This window comes from Pteronotus mesoamericanus, unplaced genomic scaffold (assembly GCF_021234165.1).
Source record: "Pteronotus mesoamericanus isolate MK-2021 breed Mesoamerican mustached bat unplaced genomic scaffold, CSHL_Meso_final contig_68, whole genome shotgun sequence".
Taxonomy (NCBI): Eukaryota; Metazoa; Chordata; class Mammalia; order Chiroptera; family Mormoopidae; genus Pteronotus; species Pteronotus mesoamericanus.
The window spans coordinates 7,804,061-7,822,161 of NW_026555234.1; the positions used below are offsets into that span (position 1 = coordinate 7,804,061).

Consider the following 18,101-nt stretch of genomic DNA (forward strand, 5'->3'; position numbering starts at 1 on the left):
AAGGCAGAGATCAGCAGACTTAATTAAAAAAAACATGATGCATGTATATACTATTAACAGACCTTGCTTTGGATGCAAAGACACAAAGGTTAAAAGGAAAAGCATGAGAAAACATATTCCACACAAAAAGTAACCAAAAGAGAGCCAGGGTGGCTATACTACTGTCAAACAACAGAGACTTAAAATTTAAAAAAAAGGTTCCAAGAGACAAAGGATATTATATATTGATAAAAGGTTCACTACACCAAGAAGATAAAACAATTATATACACACCTAAAAACAGAGCCCCAAATACATATGAAACAAAAATTGACAGAACTAAAGGAAAAAACAGTTCTACAAAAATACTGGAGACTTCAATGCCTCATTTTCAATAAGGGATAGACTAACTAGACAGAAGATCAATAAGGAAACACAGAACTTAACACCATAACCAATTAGACCTAGCAGACACATACAGGTACAGGCAAAAGTAGGTTTACAGTTGTGAATATGCAAAACACAGTTTATTCTTGTATTATAATTGATTAATTGTTATATTCTTTATTTGTATTACAACTATAAACCTACTTTTGCCCACCCCTGTATAGAACACTCCATCCAAGAAGAGCAAAATATACAATTCTATCTCTCTAAGATAGACCATGTCTATCTTAGAAGCCACAAAACAAGCTTTAATAAATTAAAAAGGTTTAATTCATACAAAGTATATTTTCTGATCACAAAACTGTTACAAATCAGGAACAGAAAGAAAACTGAAAACTCTCTAATATGTAGATGTTAAACAATATACTATTAACCAACCAATGGACCAAAGGAAAAAAATCACACATGCACACACACACACACACACACACAAAAAAAAGTAAACAAAACAAACCAAAGCTGCTGGGATGCAGCAAAAATAGGTCCAAGAGCAAAATTTACAGTTGTAAACACCAACATTAAAAATTAAAATCTTAAAGCAATAACCTAACTGAACTTAATGAATTAGAAAAAGAAGAGCAAACTACACCAAAGCTAGAAAAGGAAAGACTAGAGCAGAAGTTTTTTAAAGATAGAGAATACAAAAATAATAGAGAAAAATCAATGAGCCCAAAAATTGGTTCTTTGAAAAGGCCAACGACAAACATTTTGCTACACTGCCTAAGAAAAAAAGAAAGAAGGCGCAAATTACCAAAGTCAAAATTGGGAGTTGGGACATTACTACCTATTTTACAGAAATAGAAAGGATTATAAAGATAGTACCATAAACAACTGTATGCAACAAACTGCATAACCTGGATGAAATGGACAAATTACCTAAAGACACAAAAAGTACCAAACTGACTCAAGGAAAAAAATCAAAGTAGACCTATATAACGAGGAGATTTAATTAGTAATTGAAAACCTCCCAACAAAGAAGCCCAAATCAGATGGCTTCACAGGTGAATACTGCTAACCATTTAAATAAGAATTAATAATAATCCTATAGTGTCAGATGAGTACTAAATTTATTGGGGTGATCACTTTGTAAGGTATGTAAATATCTACTCACTATGTTGTATGCCTGAAACTAATATAATACATCAACTGTGATTGAAAAAATAAAATAATTTTTAGAATCTTTCTCAAACTCTTCCAAAATACCAGAGGAAGAAGACTTCATAATCATTCTCTAAGGCCCATACCAAAAGCCAGACAAAGGCACAAGGAAAAGAAACTACAGGCCAAATCCCTTATAAATATAGATGCAAAAATCCTCAACAAATACTAGCAAACTGAATCCAGGAGCATATTAAAAGGATTATACACCATGACCAAATGGGTTTTATCCCAGGAATGCAAGTGTGGTTCAACATATGAAAATCAATCAACTTAATACACCATAATACACCATGTTAATAGAATGATGGTGAAGAGAAACACAATGGTCTCAACTGATGCAGAAAAAGTATTTAACAAAATCAAAAGCCCTTTCACGATAAAAACACTCAGTAAACTAAGCCCAGAAAACAACTGCCTCAACATGATAAAGGCCATATATGGAGAACCCACATGTAACAGACCCAATGGTGAAAGACTGAAAGCTACCCCCCTAGGATTAGGGACAAGATAAAGATGCCCATAAGGATGCTTCCATTTAATACAGTCCTGGAAGTTCTAGCCAGAGCAATTAAGCTAGAAAAATCAGTCAATCTATAAATAACATCCAGATTGGAAAGGGATAAACAAAATTATCTGTATATGACAAGATGTTATATGTAGAAAACACAAAAGAATTCACAAGAACACTAGAGTTTATAGATAAATTCAGTAAGGCAGGATACAAAATCAACTTGCAAAAATTTCTATATACTAGCAATAAACAATCTGAAAAGAAAATTTTAAAAAATAATTCAGTTTACAATAGCATTAAAAAGATTAAAATATTTAAGAATGAATTCAACCAAGAAGGAAAAAGACGTATACACTGAAAACTACAACACATTGCTTAAAACATTAAAGAAATGAAAACAAGGACTCAAACACTTGCATGTCAATGTTCACAGCAGCATTATTCACAATAGCTAAAAGGTAGAAAAAAACGAGTATTCATCAATGATGAACAAACAAAATATGGTAATACTATTCAGCTATAAAAGGGAATGAAGTTCTGAGGCTCATATAAGCTGCAACACGGATGAACCTTGAATACATTTACTTTAAGTGAAACAAGCCAGACATGACAAGTATTATGTTTCCACTTATGTGATATATCTGTGATGTACAATGCAAAGCGCAGAGAGACAGAAAGTAAAATTGAAGTTACCAGAGGCTGGGAGAGATGGGAGAGTAAGCAGTGACTGCTTGATGGGGTGGTCCAACCCAGGGCCCTCAGGCCACACGCAACCCAACGCAAAATCGTAAATTTACTTAAAGCCTTTTTTTTTTTTTTTTTTTGGCTCATCAGTTTTCATTAGTGTTTGTGTATTGAATGCGTGGCCCAACAGAACTCTCTTTATTCCAGTGTGGCCAAGAGATACCAAAAGGTGGGACACCCCTGACAGAATTTCTGTCTCAAATGATAAAAAATTGTGGTAATAGTTGTGAAGGTTACACAACACTGTGAATGTACTTAATGCCACCGAAATGTACACTTAAAAAATGGCTGAAATGGTAACCTTTATGATATGCATATTTTACCATGATTTTTAAAAGATGCATATAAACCTGGAAGCAAATTAAATAAATGAGGTACTAGCAAATAGTGCAGATAAAACAGATACTAAAAAGTACTTAATAAATTCTAAAGAAGTCAGGAAGAGATAAAACAAGAATAAAGAAAAGATGAAACAAGGGGGAAACAAACAGCAAGATGGTGGGCATAAATTTAACCACAGCAGTAATTCCATTAAATGTTATGGTCTAAAAAGATCAATTAAATAACAGAGAATGTTCAACTAGATTTAAAAAAGTAAGACCCAACTATACATATTGTCTGCAAAACATTAAAGAGCAGTTAAGAGTAGTTTGTACCAAAATAATAATGGCAACGTAAAGGGGCCAAAGAAGGTAGAGAATTTACATTAAGAGGCTATTTTTATTGAATGACAGCCAAGACTTATTTTCATTCCTATGAAAAGCTTAAAATGTTACATCAGCATTTACCCACACAAAACACTATCTGTTCCTTATGGCTCTGATTTAGTTTGAAACTTTGATCTTCAAACTACATTTGTACAATGCTCTTTTAACAACTTGCTAGAACCCCTGCTACCCATCTCTGAATAAAACGTAATGAATAACGTGGAGAGACAGGCCGGAGGCTCCCAGCGATCACTTCTGCCCCCGGGGCTGAGCTGCTCCTGTTCCTAGTTTAGTTGAATGCCTGCACGAACTGTATTTGTTCTCTAACCTATTGACACCAGCTGTACTTAGTGCTTTAACTGGTTAATTGAAATGCTTTTTAAACCAACATATAAATGCAAAAAAGTTGTTTCTAAATATTAAATTTGTATTTTCTATTACCTTCCTTTCTTTCCATAGAAAATGCACACAAAATTCACTCTCTAACTTCATTCCAATCTCTACTCAAAAAATGTTTCCTGCCAAGGCCTTTCCTGTCTATCAAATATTATAAAGGTACACTCTCAGTATTCTCTAGCCTGTAACCCTACCTTATTTTTCTTCAGAATATTCAGTTTGATATTACGTTTATTATCTATTTCTACCAATAGATTATAAACTCTAGGAATGCAGGAAATTTGTCTGGCTCCCTAGTAATTAAAACAGGGTAAGTCATATAGTAGGTGCTCAGTAAGTATCTAAATAAGTAAGAAATAGATTTCTTCAAGATAAGTCAATTAAAAAGACCATTTGGCCCTGGCTGGTGTGGCTCAGTGTATTGAGTCCTGGCCTGTGAACCAAAGGGTGGCTGGTTCGATTCCCAGTCAGGGCACACGCCTGGGTTGCAGGCCAGGTCCCCTGTAGGGACACTCAAGAGGCAACCACACATCGATGTTTCTCTCCCTCTCATTCTCCCTCTCTTCCTCTCTCTCTAAAAATAAATAATTTTTAAAAAGACCATTTGCACTCAGATTGCACTCTTTTGATTAGCTACCAGTCCAAGTGATATCACATAAGATAGTTTCCACATTTCTCCCATCCCCAGAAGAATTCTGCCCTGAATTCAAAATGTCATAGCCTTGCCTCCCACACACCCTCCCACATAGCTTTCACTATGACAAATAGCAAGTCTTCTCTAAACACTCCCCATCACATTCAATCAAATAGGCTAAAGATCATACTTAAAAGAAAAAGAAACTATTAGGCTTTAGGTTGAATTTTCACTGTTTAACATGTCTGATATCCCATTATTAAAGAGCATTAGTAAAATTCACGTCTATTAGAAGGTAAAACAGAAAACATAACATCAATTTCCAAAGGCTCATATCAAAGATAATCAAACAATTATTGTACATTATTAATGCTAAGAACCACCATAACAAAATATCCTAGCAGCAGGTACAACAGTGCTTTACGTGTGCTCAAGAGATCCCCACTACTAGGGACTGTCTCTTCTCTCACTGCCACCTATCAGAATCTTTCTTCGTTCTCAAGGTTCAGTTAAGTGTATCTGTTCATTAAATTTCCTCTTCATTTACTCTCTTCTTGGGTCCTCACAGGTCTTTATTCCAAACCTCTTAAAGAACGTACACAAATAATACCCAGCAACAGAATGTGGCACGCGTATTTTCTTCTCTATTACAAGTCCTTGAGGGTAAAACTTCGTATTCAGATTTACATCGACTAAAGCACCACAAAAAATGTGTTGGAGGCACTTGCTAAGTATTTATCAAACGTTGAAATTTGTGTTCTCCCATGTATCACAAAGCATCTGAACTAACTGAGGCGAAACTACATGCTGAAGTCACACTGTTCCAACTCTTTAAAGGGGGGCAAATCTTGGTTAACTCTTTAGGTTAAATAAATCAGTAAAAGGCCTAAGACTTGGATTCAAAATTTTATATTCCATTTGAAAATGAGAACATGTCCATTTCCTAATCCTCTGCAATTGATTACTTACCTGAGACCATGGTCTGTGATCTGGTAACACCCGGACAGACTGAGAAACAGAAGTACACGTCCAGTCTCTTGATCAGATTTTTCACTCCCAGAGTAAATTAAGTCTTTTTCCCTAAGCAATCTAGTCCTTGATGCTTTTCTACACAATGCAGAAGACTCTGGGAGTGCTGACATAGTTCTTAGAGCTGTTCCTGTACAACAGAATGAATGGCCACAATAGGCAAAGGCCGGAGAAGCACAATGCTGCTGCCAACAGACACTAGTCCTTAGTCCGACAATATCCTTACTGTAACAACCAGAGGAACAACTCAAGTTGGATGCTGTTTCCATTACACAAAGACTTTCAACATTCCTATGTCTCCATTCTACAGCATCTTCAATATCAGCCAGATCTTCAGCATCTAACATCCAGACATAAGGAGAGGTGAAATTTTCAGAAGAAACAGGCTTAGTCCAGGAGTGTTCGTTATCTATTTCTTCTCCAATGCTCTTGTTAGTTAAGTCCTGCAAACATGCATACTGTTTGGTGGACTGCATGGTAATGTCTTCATTTTCCCAAGCAGTCGAAGTGATTTTGCTTGTGGAAGTTTTCAAAAGGCCACTCTGATGAGACGTCAGAATTCCAAGAGCTCTAGAAATCTTCTCTAGAGCCACATCCGTGATTTTTTCACATCCAGACAGATCAAGATGCCGAAGACTCTGGCAGCATCCAAGCCAAGACCAACTATAATTTAGAGATAACAAGACTATTAGTAGATATTGTTAACTTCTTCCAAAGTATTTGACTATAGGCAAGTAGATGAAAAATAAAAGAGACTTTAAATCTAATATCAAACATTTACTGAATATATACTGTCAGGTACTATTTTAGATGCTAGAGATACAAAAAAGATAGGAGAGGAGAAGAATTAGTTTATTTTACTGAGAGTAACCAGTAGAGGAAAGGCTGTATACACGTGAAACAAGAGAATAACTAATGATTAATGCAGGAAGATCCAAAGGAAACAAATTCTAGGAACTGGTAGAGCATTAGCCTTAGCCAGAGAAGAGTATGCCTCTCTGGAATGGAAACAGAGGTGCAACATAAATGCTAGGGTGAAAAAGAGCAAAGTAAGGTAGAGTAAGAAGGAAATTGGTAGCATCCAAAAAAAAAAAAAAAAAAAAAAATCTGTGAAGTATACCTTGAAGAAAGCGTTATAATTTCAGAATAAATATGAAGAATATAAGAGAGACCTTGGCCAAATGGAACTTGGAAACATCTGAAAAACATTAGTGCACAGCAAGGCTCAAAGGCCTAGACAGAGTATAGGATTATAAAAACGATAGGATGATACAGACTGGAGTTATGGATCAGCTAGGATCTGACAAGAGGCAAAGAACTGGAGGTGCTATCAGATTATAGCTATATGTGACTGAGAGATGACAATAAAAAATAATAGCATGATTAAACTACAATCATGCAAATGAAGAACTACAGAACAATTCCATGGATTTGTAGTTAGGAATCATATTTAAATATTCAAAAATAACTAACCTGTCAAATGCAGAATCTGAAATGTCCGTTTGCGTAAGATCCAGATGCTCTAGATTAGGACAAAGCTCTAAAATCTGCCTAACCTAAAGGGGAAAAAAGTCACTGTGAAGATCCACAGACTTTTAATTAGACACGAGACAGTAACGTTTAGTAAATGACATAATCCAGAGGTTCTCAAACATTTGTGCATGTAAAAATCACTTCAAATCTGCATTGCCAATATACACTCGGCTTAAACCCCAGAAAATCTGTTTTAGTAACTGTAACATTACAGCCAGGAGATTTACATTTTTAAGGAGATTTTGATGCAGGACAGCACAAGATATATTTTTATAAAACAGAGATTTAATCTCACTTGCCCATCTTACCATGCCTCACATGCTATAAAGAATCATATGAAACTGGACTTCATCACTTAGTATCTGTAAAACTGAGTAAGTTGTTTAACCTCTCCTAGTTGTTGTATCCTTTTCTATAATGTGTAGACAAAGGTTACCGTGAGAACTGAAGTGAAGGAATATGAAAGTTGGCAGTATATGCCTACCCATGGGAAAGAACTTTCATAGGTAAAGTTTTCTTTTTTCCTTAATTAAACTCAGGAATAAGCAAACCAAATTTAGATCATTGCTAGTTTTTGTTAATACCCAAACTGGTGCTAATTGATACATACCATTTTGCTGGAAACTGCAGAGCTGTACGCTAATACTAGAGTTTTTACAGAAGTACCAACATATGGCAGAACATTATGAATTAAGCCATGGAGTAAACGTTTTTCCATTTGTGCAATGCTGATAGCAATCGATTCCTCTGCAGACTCTTCTGTAAAATGAATTCAAAAGTCTAAGAACTTGATACACTACTTATAATTGGTCTACACAAGGAACCACCAAATCATTAAATATGAAATACTTTTTGCTATCCTTAAACTCCCTTATATGCAAAGCAAGTTAAGGGACAAGGTCTCACTCTCAAGGACTTAATACTTAACGGGTCTGGCTTCAACTAAACGTGAGGCCAAAGAAGGAAAAAAAGGTTTACAGTGAGAATGAAGGGAAGGTGATTTTCATATGAAGGCAAAATAACTCTAATTTCGAGCACTGAAAATAGTTTTAGAAACTTTGAATACTTGAAGAATATTAAGAGTTCTTCAAGAGAATATAGAACATCAAAAGAAAAATGAACCATAATGGAAGTACCATTCGTTATTTTATCTAAACAAAAGGGACATAGTGCTGGAAGAGGTTTGAAACAATTAAGTTTGCCTGGTCATAATGCATCAAGCAAAGGAAAGTACATTAGGATTTTTAAAAAGTTAAAAATGCGCATGGCTTTTGCTTTTTCCTTAGTAACTTCTGTAGAGCTTGGATGTTTATAACACGATGCACTACTATAACACACACAACAAACTACAAACTTTAGTTTGATACTAAAAGAAAACACAGTACACTAAAAAGAATGAACTAATAATTTTATCACCTTTTGCAAGGTCTTATTGTTATTGTGCTTACCTGGAAAACTAACTTAAATATTAAAAAAACAGTTTAACCAAATAAGTTGAGGAAGCCTTATTTAAAATAATAACAATAATAATGTAGCTGACAAAAGGAATTTAAGTAGAAAGAACAATTCCGAATTTGTTAACTAATAGTTCCATGTTTACAAATATTATCTGAAATTCCTCCTTCAGCTAGATATACATACACACACACACATTTATACATATATATATGGATAAAAATACCTTTTAGTTAACCCTATTTATTGTACTATAACTTTATTCCCAAATGATTCTTCATGTATTGTTTGCTATGAAATCTTTAAAAAAAAAAAAATTAAACATCCTATGAAGAACTTCCCTACAAAACTAGGAAGGACAGCTATGATGAAAAAGCAGATCCAAAGTTTGGTCTCAGATCCACTAAACCGAATAGACATGTTACTGTAGAAAGGCCTTAACCTCAGAGCCTTCATTTTTCCCTTTCAATACAAACGGGAACAACAGTCCTCACCTTGGCTCTCTTCAAGTGCTGAGTTTGGTAAAGCCTTTAAAACACAACACGGGGATTATGAAATAATTTTCCAGGGTGGGTATATCAAGTCTTCCCTAAGAGAATACTTTTTTTTTTTTTAATCCATGCAAATTAGTTTAATAGTTACTTCAAGAGAGCCCGTGGCACAGTACAAAAAGCAAGACCACGGCCCGATGGCAGGGCTGCAGGCGGGAGGCCCACAAACAAGCCGGGCTCTTTACAGTCTCAACCCCTCCCTCTCCCTGGCACTCCTGACCTTTATTTTCCTCCAAGGTACTTGACACTAGCTAACATAGCATCCATTTTGCCTGCATTCATTATCTGTCTATCCTCTCCAAATTTTAAGCTAAACAAGGCCAGACATATTTGCTCCATTTTGTGCATTACTAACTCCAAGCTCAGAAGGCACCTGCTCAAGGATAAGCACATCATCACATCTCACTGGAACAGATCTCTTTCTTCCTTATATAGCACCTTCCAAACACTCAAAGCTATACCAAAATGTGGCACCTTCATTTCATAAAAATAAATTTGATGCTGAAAGAATAATCTTTAAATTCGTAACACTTACTTTCCACATGTTTATTAGCTCTTTCGCCAGACTAGCTTACGATTTTTTAAGTGGGTAACTTATAAATAAAAATTTCCTACAGGCTCAGTTTTACCAAGTAGAAGAATATCTTATCTTTAATTTTTTTTACTTATCATCATCTTTTAGTAATTATATTTGCATAATATCTAAGACAAACTTTATATTTTCCTCCTTCCTTTTCTGTACCTCTATAAAAATGCATTTTTTTCCATGATGTACTTTAAGAATTATGTATTCTAAATTATCACCCTTGAGTACTAAGGGTAGAGATGAAGTCTTAATTCACCCATGAATTCTTCCTTCCACAGTGCTAACAAATGGCTACATTTGCGAAGAATTTTCATATAGATTACTTCTCAATTCTACAACCATGCGAAGCAAGTGGTGTGACTTTTCACAAATGAATAAACAGTCAACAGCTTCACGCTCCTTCCTCTAGGCCAAAGGTGACTCAATAAATACTACTGAACTGATCAAATGAGCACATTTAAAAAACACATTGTAAATTGCAAAGCACTATAATGAATTTATAATAGTTCAGTAAGAAAAACATCCATCATTATCTGATTTTTAAAGTATTTAAATATAAAAACAGATGGGAAACAAATAGAATACATTTTAAATTTGCTGATTATTCCTTCAAATTTTAAAAAGTAGTAGGCTTAAAAACAAGTTTATTTAGAAAACACAACATATACAAATCTAAACACCTAAGTATTTCTTGTTTAATGTAATATTAATTATTAAAGCACCATGAAATACCTTTATTTCCAAACACAGCTTACCAGATTCATCTATATCGGCATCTTCGTCCCATTCCTGAAAAGCACGACTTTCATCTCTTCTATTTTTCACCCATTCCTCATCAGGTTCAGTATCAAGTTCAGTTGCAGGGCCATTATACCAGTCACCTACTCAACAAAAAAACAAGAGTAATGAATTAACATTACATTGGCTACCATTACAAAAAAAAACCTATTTATAATAAAAATCTTTACACACACAAAATATTTGAACCCTAAGCAATGATCAGCTATTGTCAGAAATATTTAATTACTGTTTAAAAAAATTACACTTAAATGAGCAAAGAATTTCAGACACACTAAAAAGAATGATGAACAGTGATTTTCAATAATCTTACAGGCAATTTTAGAAATCACTGAAAACAACCTAACTTTTTCCCCTACAGTGATTTCACACTGGCTTGGACAATATCCTCGTTAAGATGATGATAGCTAATAAAGCAAGACTTTCCACTTCATAGTGAATTAACAATTCAGAAGTAGGTAGAAACAGAAGTCAAAGTAGAAGATTAAGGTACAGCTAAACCATAAATTTACAGATCCTGAAGAATATACTGCAATTAGATTATATGATTGTGAAGTGAGAGACAACGCAGAAGTAATTTACGGAACTCCCAACGTTACATCTGAATTAGGGTTTCTCCACCTCGACACTATGGACATTCTGACATTCTGACATTCTGGGCGAGGACTCTGGCGGTGAGGGCCTGCCCCAGGCACCGCAGGTGCTTAGCAGCAGCCCTGGCCTCAAGCTACTCAAGGCCAGTGCATTCCCCCAGGCGGGACAAACAAAAATGTCTCCGCAGGCACTCCAAGAGGTCCCCTAGAGGGGGGTAAAATCCATTCTGAGTGAGAACCACTGGAAACAAATACTATGAATAAATAAAAACCATTTTTATTGGAACTTTCAAAGCATACTGAAACAGAAAAAAAAGAAATGTATGAAGATCCACTTAACTTCACAGAATAGTCTAGCACAGAATTTTAATGTTTAATTTTTATATTAAAAAGTACCTACATTATGTATTAATATCTAATAATGAATTATTCATAATTAAAAATACAGCTAAGTGAATAAGTATTTGAAATATCCATATTTGTCTTATTTGATTTTCATTATCCTTCAACTAATAGAAAAAATTATTCCACATAAAAATCATTCAGCTCACTTCACTCATATAAGTGTACCCAGTAGTGCAAATGGCTTCACTCAAAAAATGTTAAATATCTAAAAAGAGCATATTTTAAAAGTACTAGATATTAATGTAAAAAGTAAAATTTTTTAAATCAGATTCATAATGTAAGTGAGAAAACTGTATTTCCAGGCCGAAGTGACAAATTAGAGAAAACTAAGAACACTGTAAATTTTGAAGTTAATACTTACCTAGAAGAAATTATGCTAATTCAGTGACAAAAAAATATGCAATAGTAGCTGCATTTATCTTTTGACTACATTATATGTTCATGAAAGGAAAATTTTCTGTACTTGTTCACATGTAAAAAAGTAACTCACCACATAAAGTTAACATAAAATTTTGATTTATTAAATGAGGGATTACTAATCACACACACAAAAAAATGCTAGAGATAAAAACAGATTCAGTTATTTTGCGCCACTGCCGAAAGGCAGCCATGATGGCCCTCATTTTCATATTTTATATAATTAATTTATTCTGTATTTACTAAATACTTTAATAATCTATTATTTAAAGTTGCTATGACATCCTGTTAATTTTACTTCTAACTTTTGGTTATGGAAAATCCCACGTACAGTAAAAAATAAGAAGAAATAGTATTTAAAAAGTAGCATAATCAATACCCATGTACTTGCACCTACCTTCACCAAGGATCCATGTTTTGCCAATTATTTGGCATTCCGTCTCCAACTATTTTTTTCCTGATTATTTTAAAGGAAACTGCACACATCACATAATTCACCCATAAATACTTCATTCAGCTTTGCTAGCTTCTCAAAAATGCATATAAAAAACACTGTAACTATGAAATCTACTTTTTAGTCAACCTCTCAGTGTCCCTTCTCTGGCCTTACCTGTTCATGCCTATGAGTATTCATTAAAAAAAAAAAAAAAAAAAGGCTGAAATACTTTTAAAACAAATTGAAAGTCTCATTTACCTACCTCTGGCCCAGTGAACAGGGTAAAGATGTTTCCAAAGCGATCCAGTCTTCGCCAGCTGAGCCCACTTGGTGCTTACTTGACCGCAGCGACATAATTCTTGGGGATTAAGATAACTGAAAATTGCCAGCATTACCTCAGGAGGAAGATGGGTTATACCTGTGGCTCGTTCTGACACTTCCGCTTCTGAAATAAAAAAGAAAACTTTAGCATTAAAGGCTATAAAAGCAAATGCAGTAAGCATTTTAATCACATTTTAATACATAAAATCCAGTGCCTGAAGTCCACTCCTTCCTGCTTGCAAGATGCGAAAAGGAAATAACATGGATTAGAGGTAACATGGGGATGTTAAACTTGTTACGAATCTGCAGGGTTAAACGATCATGGCCCAAATCATACTTCATCAGTGGGAGCTACAATAAAAACAGAATCGACTTCCTCTTACAAAGGCGTCAGAGAAAAAACAATACTCACTTTGTAGCATAAGCATCACTTGAAAAAGGAACCCAACAGGTTATACAGCTTTAAATCAACAAGCGTGGAGTCAGCCAGATGATGAGATCGCCAAGGCATTTTTAATGACACACACAAATCTCACAACATTTTCCATTCATGCATTGTGACTCCTGTCAGCACCTTCCGAAGTGTCCCTTCTTTCCGCATTTCGTATAAGTCTGTGAAATCTGCATTCTTTAACCTATAGGGACCCTAACCTACTCATACTTACATTATTTATGAGCCAGTTGAAACAATATAATGTAAATATTTTTAAAGCTGGCATATATTCACCAGGAATCTTTTGTCAGCAGCTACTGTTGAACATAGTCACTGGATGTCTAATTTACTATAATTTATTATTTGAGTAGCAATTTTCTGGAAAATGCAAATGAGAACTACAATAAAGAATATAAAATATAAAAGATTCATTGTTAAAGTACTATGAAGAATTTGAGGACTTTGTATATCTGATTTATTTTCACAAAATACAGAAATGCTATGATCAAATTTGAGCTTAATCCTTTTCAAATATTTTAAAAATAATGCAGCTATAGTTTGCTTTGAAGGAATGGGAAAACTAAATGTAATAAGTGTAATGCTTTTAAATCCTATGTTTCACTACAATTAAACCAGACACAACAGGTCTTCGTTTGGTGTCTAAGGCACAAGTTGAATTTCATAGTGAAGCACACACGCTTTATGGGTTTAATTATAGCTTAACCTACAAAAATGTGTCTGTTTGAACATGCATCTCACCTACATTGTTAAAGAAAAATAACAGGAAAGAACCAATTTCAAAAATTTTAAGCTTCTTTAACAGAAGTGCTATTGCTATTGCCCCTCTAGAAGAATCAAAGGAATTTTTACTAACCTAAGAATGCCAATCCCTTTAATGATGTTTTAAAAGGCAAAGCTATCAAAGACAAATAAAAATAAAAATGAGGAAGTAGTCTAAAAAAAAAAGTAAACATACTTTGTTTGTATTTCTCATTTGTTTCCTCAAAGCAACTGAGCAAAGAAAAACTATGTATCTCATTCTCCTGCTCCTGTGTATTGCTGGATGTAAGCTAAGAGAAAGACACATGGGAAAGGATTAAGAGAAAACTGTAAACATAAATAATTTTGAAAACTGAAGGAAAAAAACTAGGAAAGAAAAAAGCAGCCACCGCAGTCAATGGAACTCAAAAAGCTGAATGATACTGCAAAAGTGCTCTGTATATAATAGTTTTCAATAATTTTGATAAGCCAAATATTATTTTATGTACATATAAATTCCTTTAAGAAATACTACATTACATGTGGCCCAAGTATATGAGTGTTAAATTATTAGACAATACTAAATTCTAAGACAGAAACTACTATCTTCAATTAAATTTATACTTGAAAATAAATGGCTTAAGTTATTGCTCAAACACAATCTAGAGTTCACATCAACAAAAAAAAAACAACTGGTCTTGAAATTACTGTATCATTTGCTATTGAAACATGAGTCTCACCTTTATCTGACTTTTCATCCACCGAATATTTTAAAAACTTCTGCCGCTCCTCAGCTTGATTCCACAGGCTAAGGCCTCTAAGGAGCTCTGCAGTATCCTTTTGAGAGCAATGCTGTGCGATCACTTTCTTTTTAATATCCTTAAGCTCTTCATAGGTAAAATATTCCATTAACATGGGCTGAAAAACCTAAATTAAACAAAACAGCCATAAGGAAAGATGCTTACGCTGTTTTGTTTTACTCTACACATTCTAAATTATTAAGAGCTGAAATGTAGTATTATGACCACCTATTTCAAAGAAATAAAAATTTTAGTTTTTACCACCGAGTTAGTTTATCCAAATAGTATAGAGAAGAATATCACAAAAAGATCCTCCTCTCTAAGAATTCTCCGGCTAAGTCAATCAATCCCTAAGCAATTTCAAAGCATCAGAACCAGAAGGTCTTCGTATACAGAGCTTGTCAAAGACTCAATCATTCTCCTACGGTCAGACAGTTAGGTCAGTTAACTGCCTTCTGCTGCTGCAGTAACTGATCTCTACCCAAACAGGGCCTCTAAGTCCCAGTAAGAGTGGTTCCCAGCCTCCTGGAACCACAAATCAGAACTCTACTGAGACTTTCAACTATTCAGTACTACCTAGGAGATTTCTTCTTCAAAATAATTGCTTGATACCAACAACTTGAAGAATGAGAATCTTTGGAAGTGGAGCTTTTTTAAAAAATGGTTCCCGAGATAAGGTTGATGCACATGACAGGTTAAGAAACACTGCTCTAACAAGTGGCCTCAATGCTGCTTGCTTATAGCATTAACTTGGGGAGCCTTTAAAATGTGCCCATACCGACATCGCGCACCCGATTTAAAGGGTCTGGAAAGGGCTTAAAAGCGTTTTCTATTTTTTTTTAAATACTAATCTGATCATAAGGTACAGCTATAGTTGAGAATCACTGTACCAACTGATTTACAGCTGAACAAGAATCCAGTTCTTTGTAAAACATTTTCTCTATCCCTTACCCTGCTATTCATTCCACTTCCTTGTTCTTTTTTTTTTTAACTGAGAGTAAGCCTGTCAAAGCCTGGGACAGGAAGCCGAAGGAAGGACCCCCTGGGGACAGGACTCGGGGGAGCCTGTGAGGGGCTGCCGCTGCCCGCTGCCTCCCAGGGCGCAGGCCCCTTTGGGACCCTCAGAGCTTAAGACAGAAGAAGCGGAGCACAGGCCTGAGGAATGGAGGGCGTGGGTGTGCTCAAAGGGGGGTGCGCCCCTCCCACTTTAAGAATGAGAAAACATTCTGCTCATCCATCCAGTGATATCCTCACACGTATGCACTAGGCATAAGACTGGTAAGGTTGATATCATCATTTAATTACTAAAATCCACTTCTTAAAAGAAACATTAAAAATTCTTTAAACTTAGCAGGAAGATACAGAAAAATTTTAAAGAATCTTCTCAGGTTCTGAAAATGCATTAGGGTGGCATCAAGTTATTCACATTCAATACAGTACCATCCGCATACTAAGAAAATAAATACTGAATAAATGAATCAAATCGTTCATTAAATGAAAAGCAACAACCACTGTGAGGTTAAAAAAAAAATAGTATTCCAGGGTTTCCTTGGGTTTTTCTTCATTTCCTAAAATGAACTGGAAGCTTACCTTCCTATGGATTATTTTGAAGAATCAAAGGCAAAATAACATTTTTATATATTTATTTATTTCAAATCGTAAGAGAAAGTGTATTTAGAAAGTCACAGAGGCAGTAGAAGTGAGCCAGCTGGGCTGCAGAGGCTCGGGAAACACATTACAGGGGCAGAAGAAGGGCCCTCAGAGTTGAGGAGAGAGAGAAGCAAAGGCAATGGGTTTTGGGAGGGATGGGCAAGGGGTTGGCAGGGGGAGGGGGAGGGAGAAAGGCACAGGGGTGCTCAGAAAGAGCACCCAAAATAACACTTTTTACAATTTTCTGTATCGAAATCACAAGGAGGAAAAATTGTGCTTACCTCCTCTTCCTCTTTCATGTGAGGAAGAAAATCTCTTGTGAAAGCCTCCAGTCTCTCTTTTAGCTGTTTCTCATAGTTCAACTGCTCATATTCATTCTAAAAACAAATAAAAAGTATTCTAAACAGTTCAGCTTCATTAACTTACATTGTACCTGATCCTAAGAAGTCAGTTTAAAATGCAACATAAAACCTAAAAAAAAAGAAAAGACAAATGCAAAGTGGTCTCTGTGCTCTTGTAAGTATAAAAGGTGCCTTAAGAACAGCTAAACCGTGAATTCCTTTGGTAACAGGATCTCATACTTCTTTTTTAAAATGCCATAGAAAGTCTAAAAAAAATAAAAAGGCAAGTATTTGCTCAAAACGGCTAATGGTTTCTAATATATATATTTATATAATTCCTGTGGGTCAGTTTCCTTAATATATCTCCAAGCCATCCACAAGAGCCTACTGGACTCTCTCGTTACAGGATTACCTCTGGGCAGTGGCTTTCAGCCTGTGAGCAGGCGGTGCACCGTGCGCTGCGGGAGTTTTTAAGAAGTGCAATACCGGACTACTTAGTCAGGGGCACTGGTCTCTTTTCCCTTAGTTGTCAAATACAAAAATGATAACAGCCAAAACAACAATACCTATCCAGTGTGAATGAATCAAAGTATGCCTATTTTTCTGTCAGATCAACAAAAAAAATATATTTTTGGATGCGCCGCAGAATTTTAGTAATTAGTGTGCCGTGAGATGAAAAAGGTTGAAAATCGTTGCTTCAGGGTCACCTAGTTTATCTCCCACTAAGCAATTCGGAATCCCTGGTACATTATCCTACAGAAGACCATATACATGTCTAAAGACAAAGTATCAACTTCTAAAGGCAAGGAGTTCACTACATCTTGAAGTAATTCATTCTAAGCCCAGACAACTGCTAAAAAGTTCTTCCTCATGTGAATTAAGATCGTATCTCCCTATAACTTACCCATCATTTCTGTATCAGACCTCTACACTTAAAACATTTGGAACATTTATAAAATAATGAACTTTTAAAAAGTGGGAATATTTTATCCCTGCTGAGTGCTCTCTCATCTTTTGCAACTGATTTATTCAGCTGCTTCCTAATGTTCTACCCAATGTCCTATTTTCTTAAAATTTTATACGTTTTTCATAAGCATAACAAAGGGCTTCCATTTCCTCTTACGGGCCAATGATTATCAAATTTTCTCCTCCAAACCAAATTACTCTTCTGACCTTTTATGCCTCCTCCTATAATAAATGCCCACCTGAATTACACAAGCATTCAAACCCAATCTGTCCACAATGGATCTTTTAAGTCCCCAAGCGTCTTCAATATGCCCTAGAAACCAGGCTCAATCCTGTTCATATTTCCTTTCTATTTCTCCTCTCCTCCTCCCTTTTTATGCAAGCAATACAGCCTATCAATTTTATTTGTCCTACAAAATTCTCAAGCCTGTCCCCTACCCTCTATCTCC

The 18,101-nt window shown here is 35.2% G+C and overlaps 1 protein-coding gene across 2 annotated transcripts in view; it reads right to left on the reverse strand.

The window, feature by feature from the left end:
- FBXL5 (F-box and leucine rich repeat protein 5) overlaps positions 1 to 18,101 on the reverse strand; it is a 35,887-nt gene that overhangs the window by 7,212 nt on the left and 10,574 nt on the right. For both annotated transcript variants that reach the window (XM_054581953.1, XM_054581954.1), the window contains exons 3-9: positions 16,627 to 16,722; positions 14,636 to 14,822; positions 12,645 to 12,827; positions 10,489 to 10,614; positions 7,752 to 7,900; positions 7,082 to 7,164; positions 5,549 to 6,271 (exon numbers count right to left, since the gene is read on the reverse strand). In XM_054581953.1, coding sequence (XP_054437928.1) covers positions 5,549 to 6,271; positions 7,082 to 7,164; positions 7,752 to 7,900; positions 10,489 to 10,614; positions 12,645 to 12,827; positions 14,636 to 14,822; positions 16,627 to 16,722 — 1,547 coding nt within the window. The remainder of the gene's footprint in view (positions 1 to 5,548; positions 6,272 to 7,081; positions 7,165 to 7,751; positions 7,901 to 10,488; positions 10,615 to 12,644; positions 12,828 to 14,635; positions 14,823 to 16,626; positions 16,723 to 18,101) is intronic.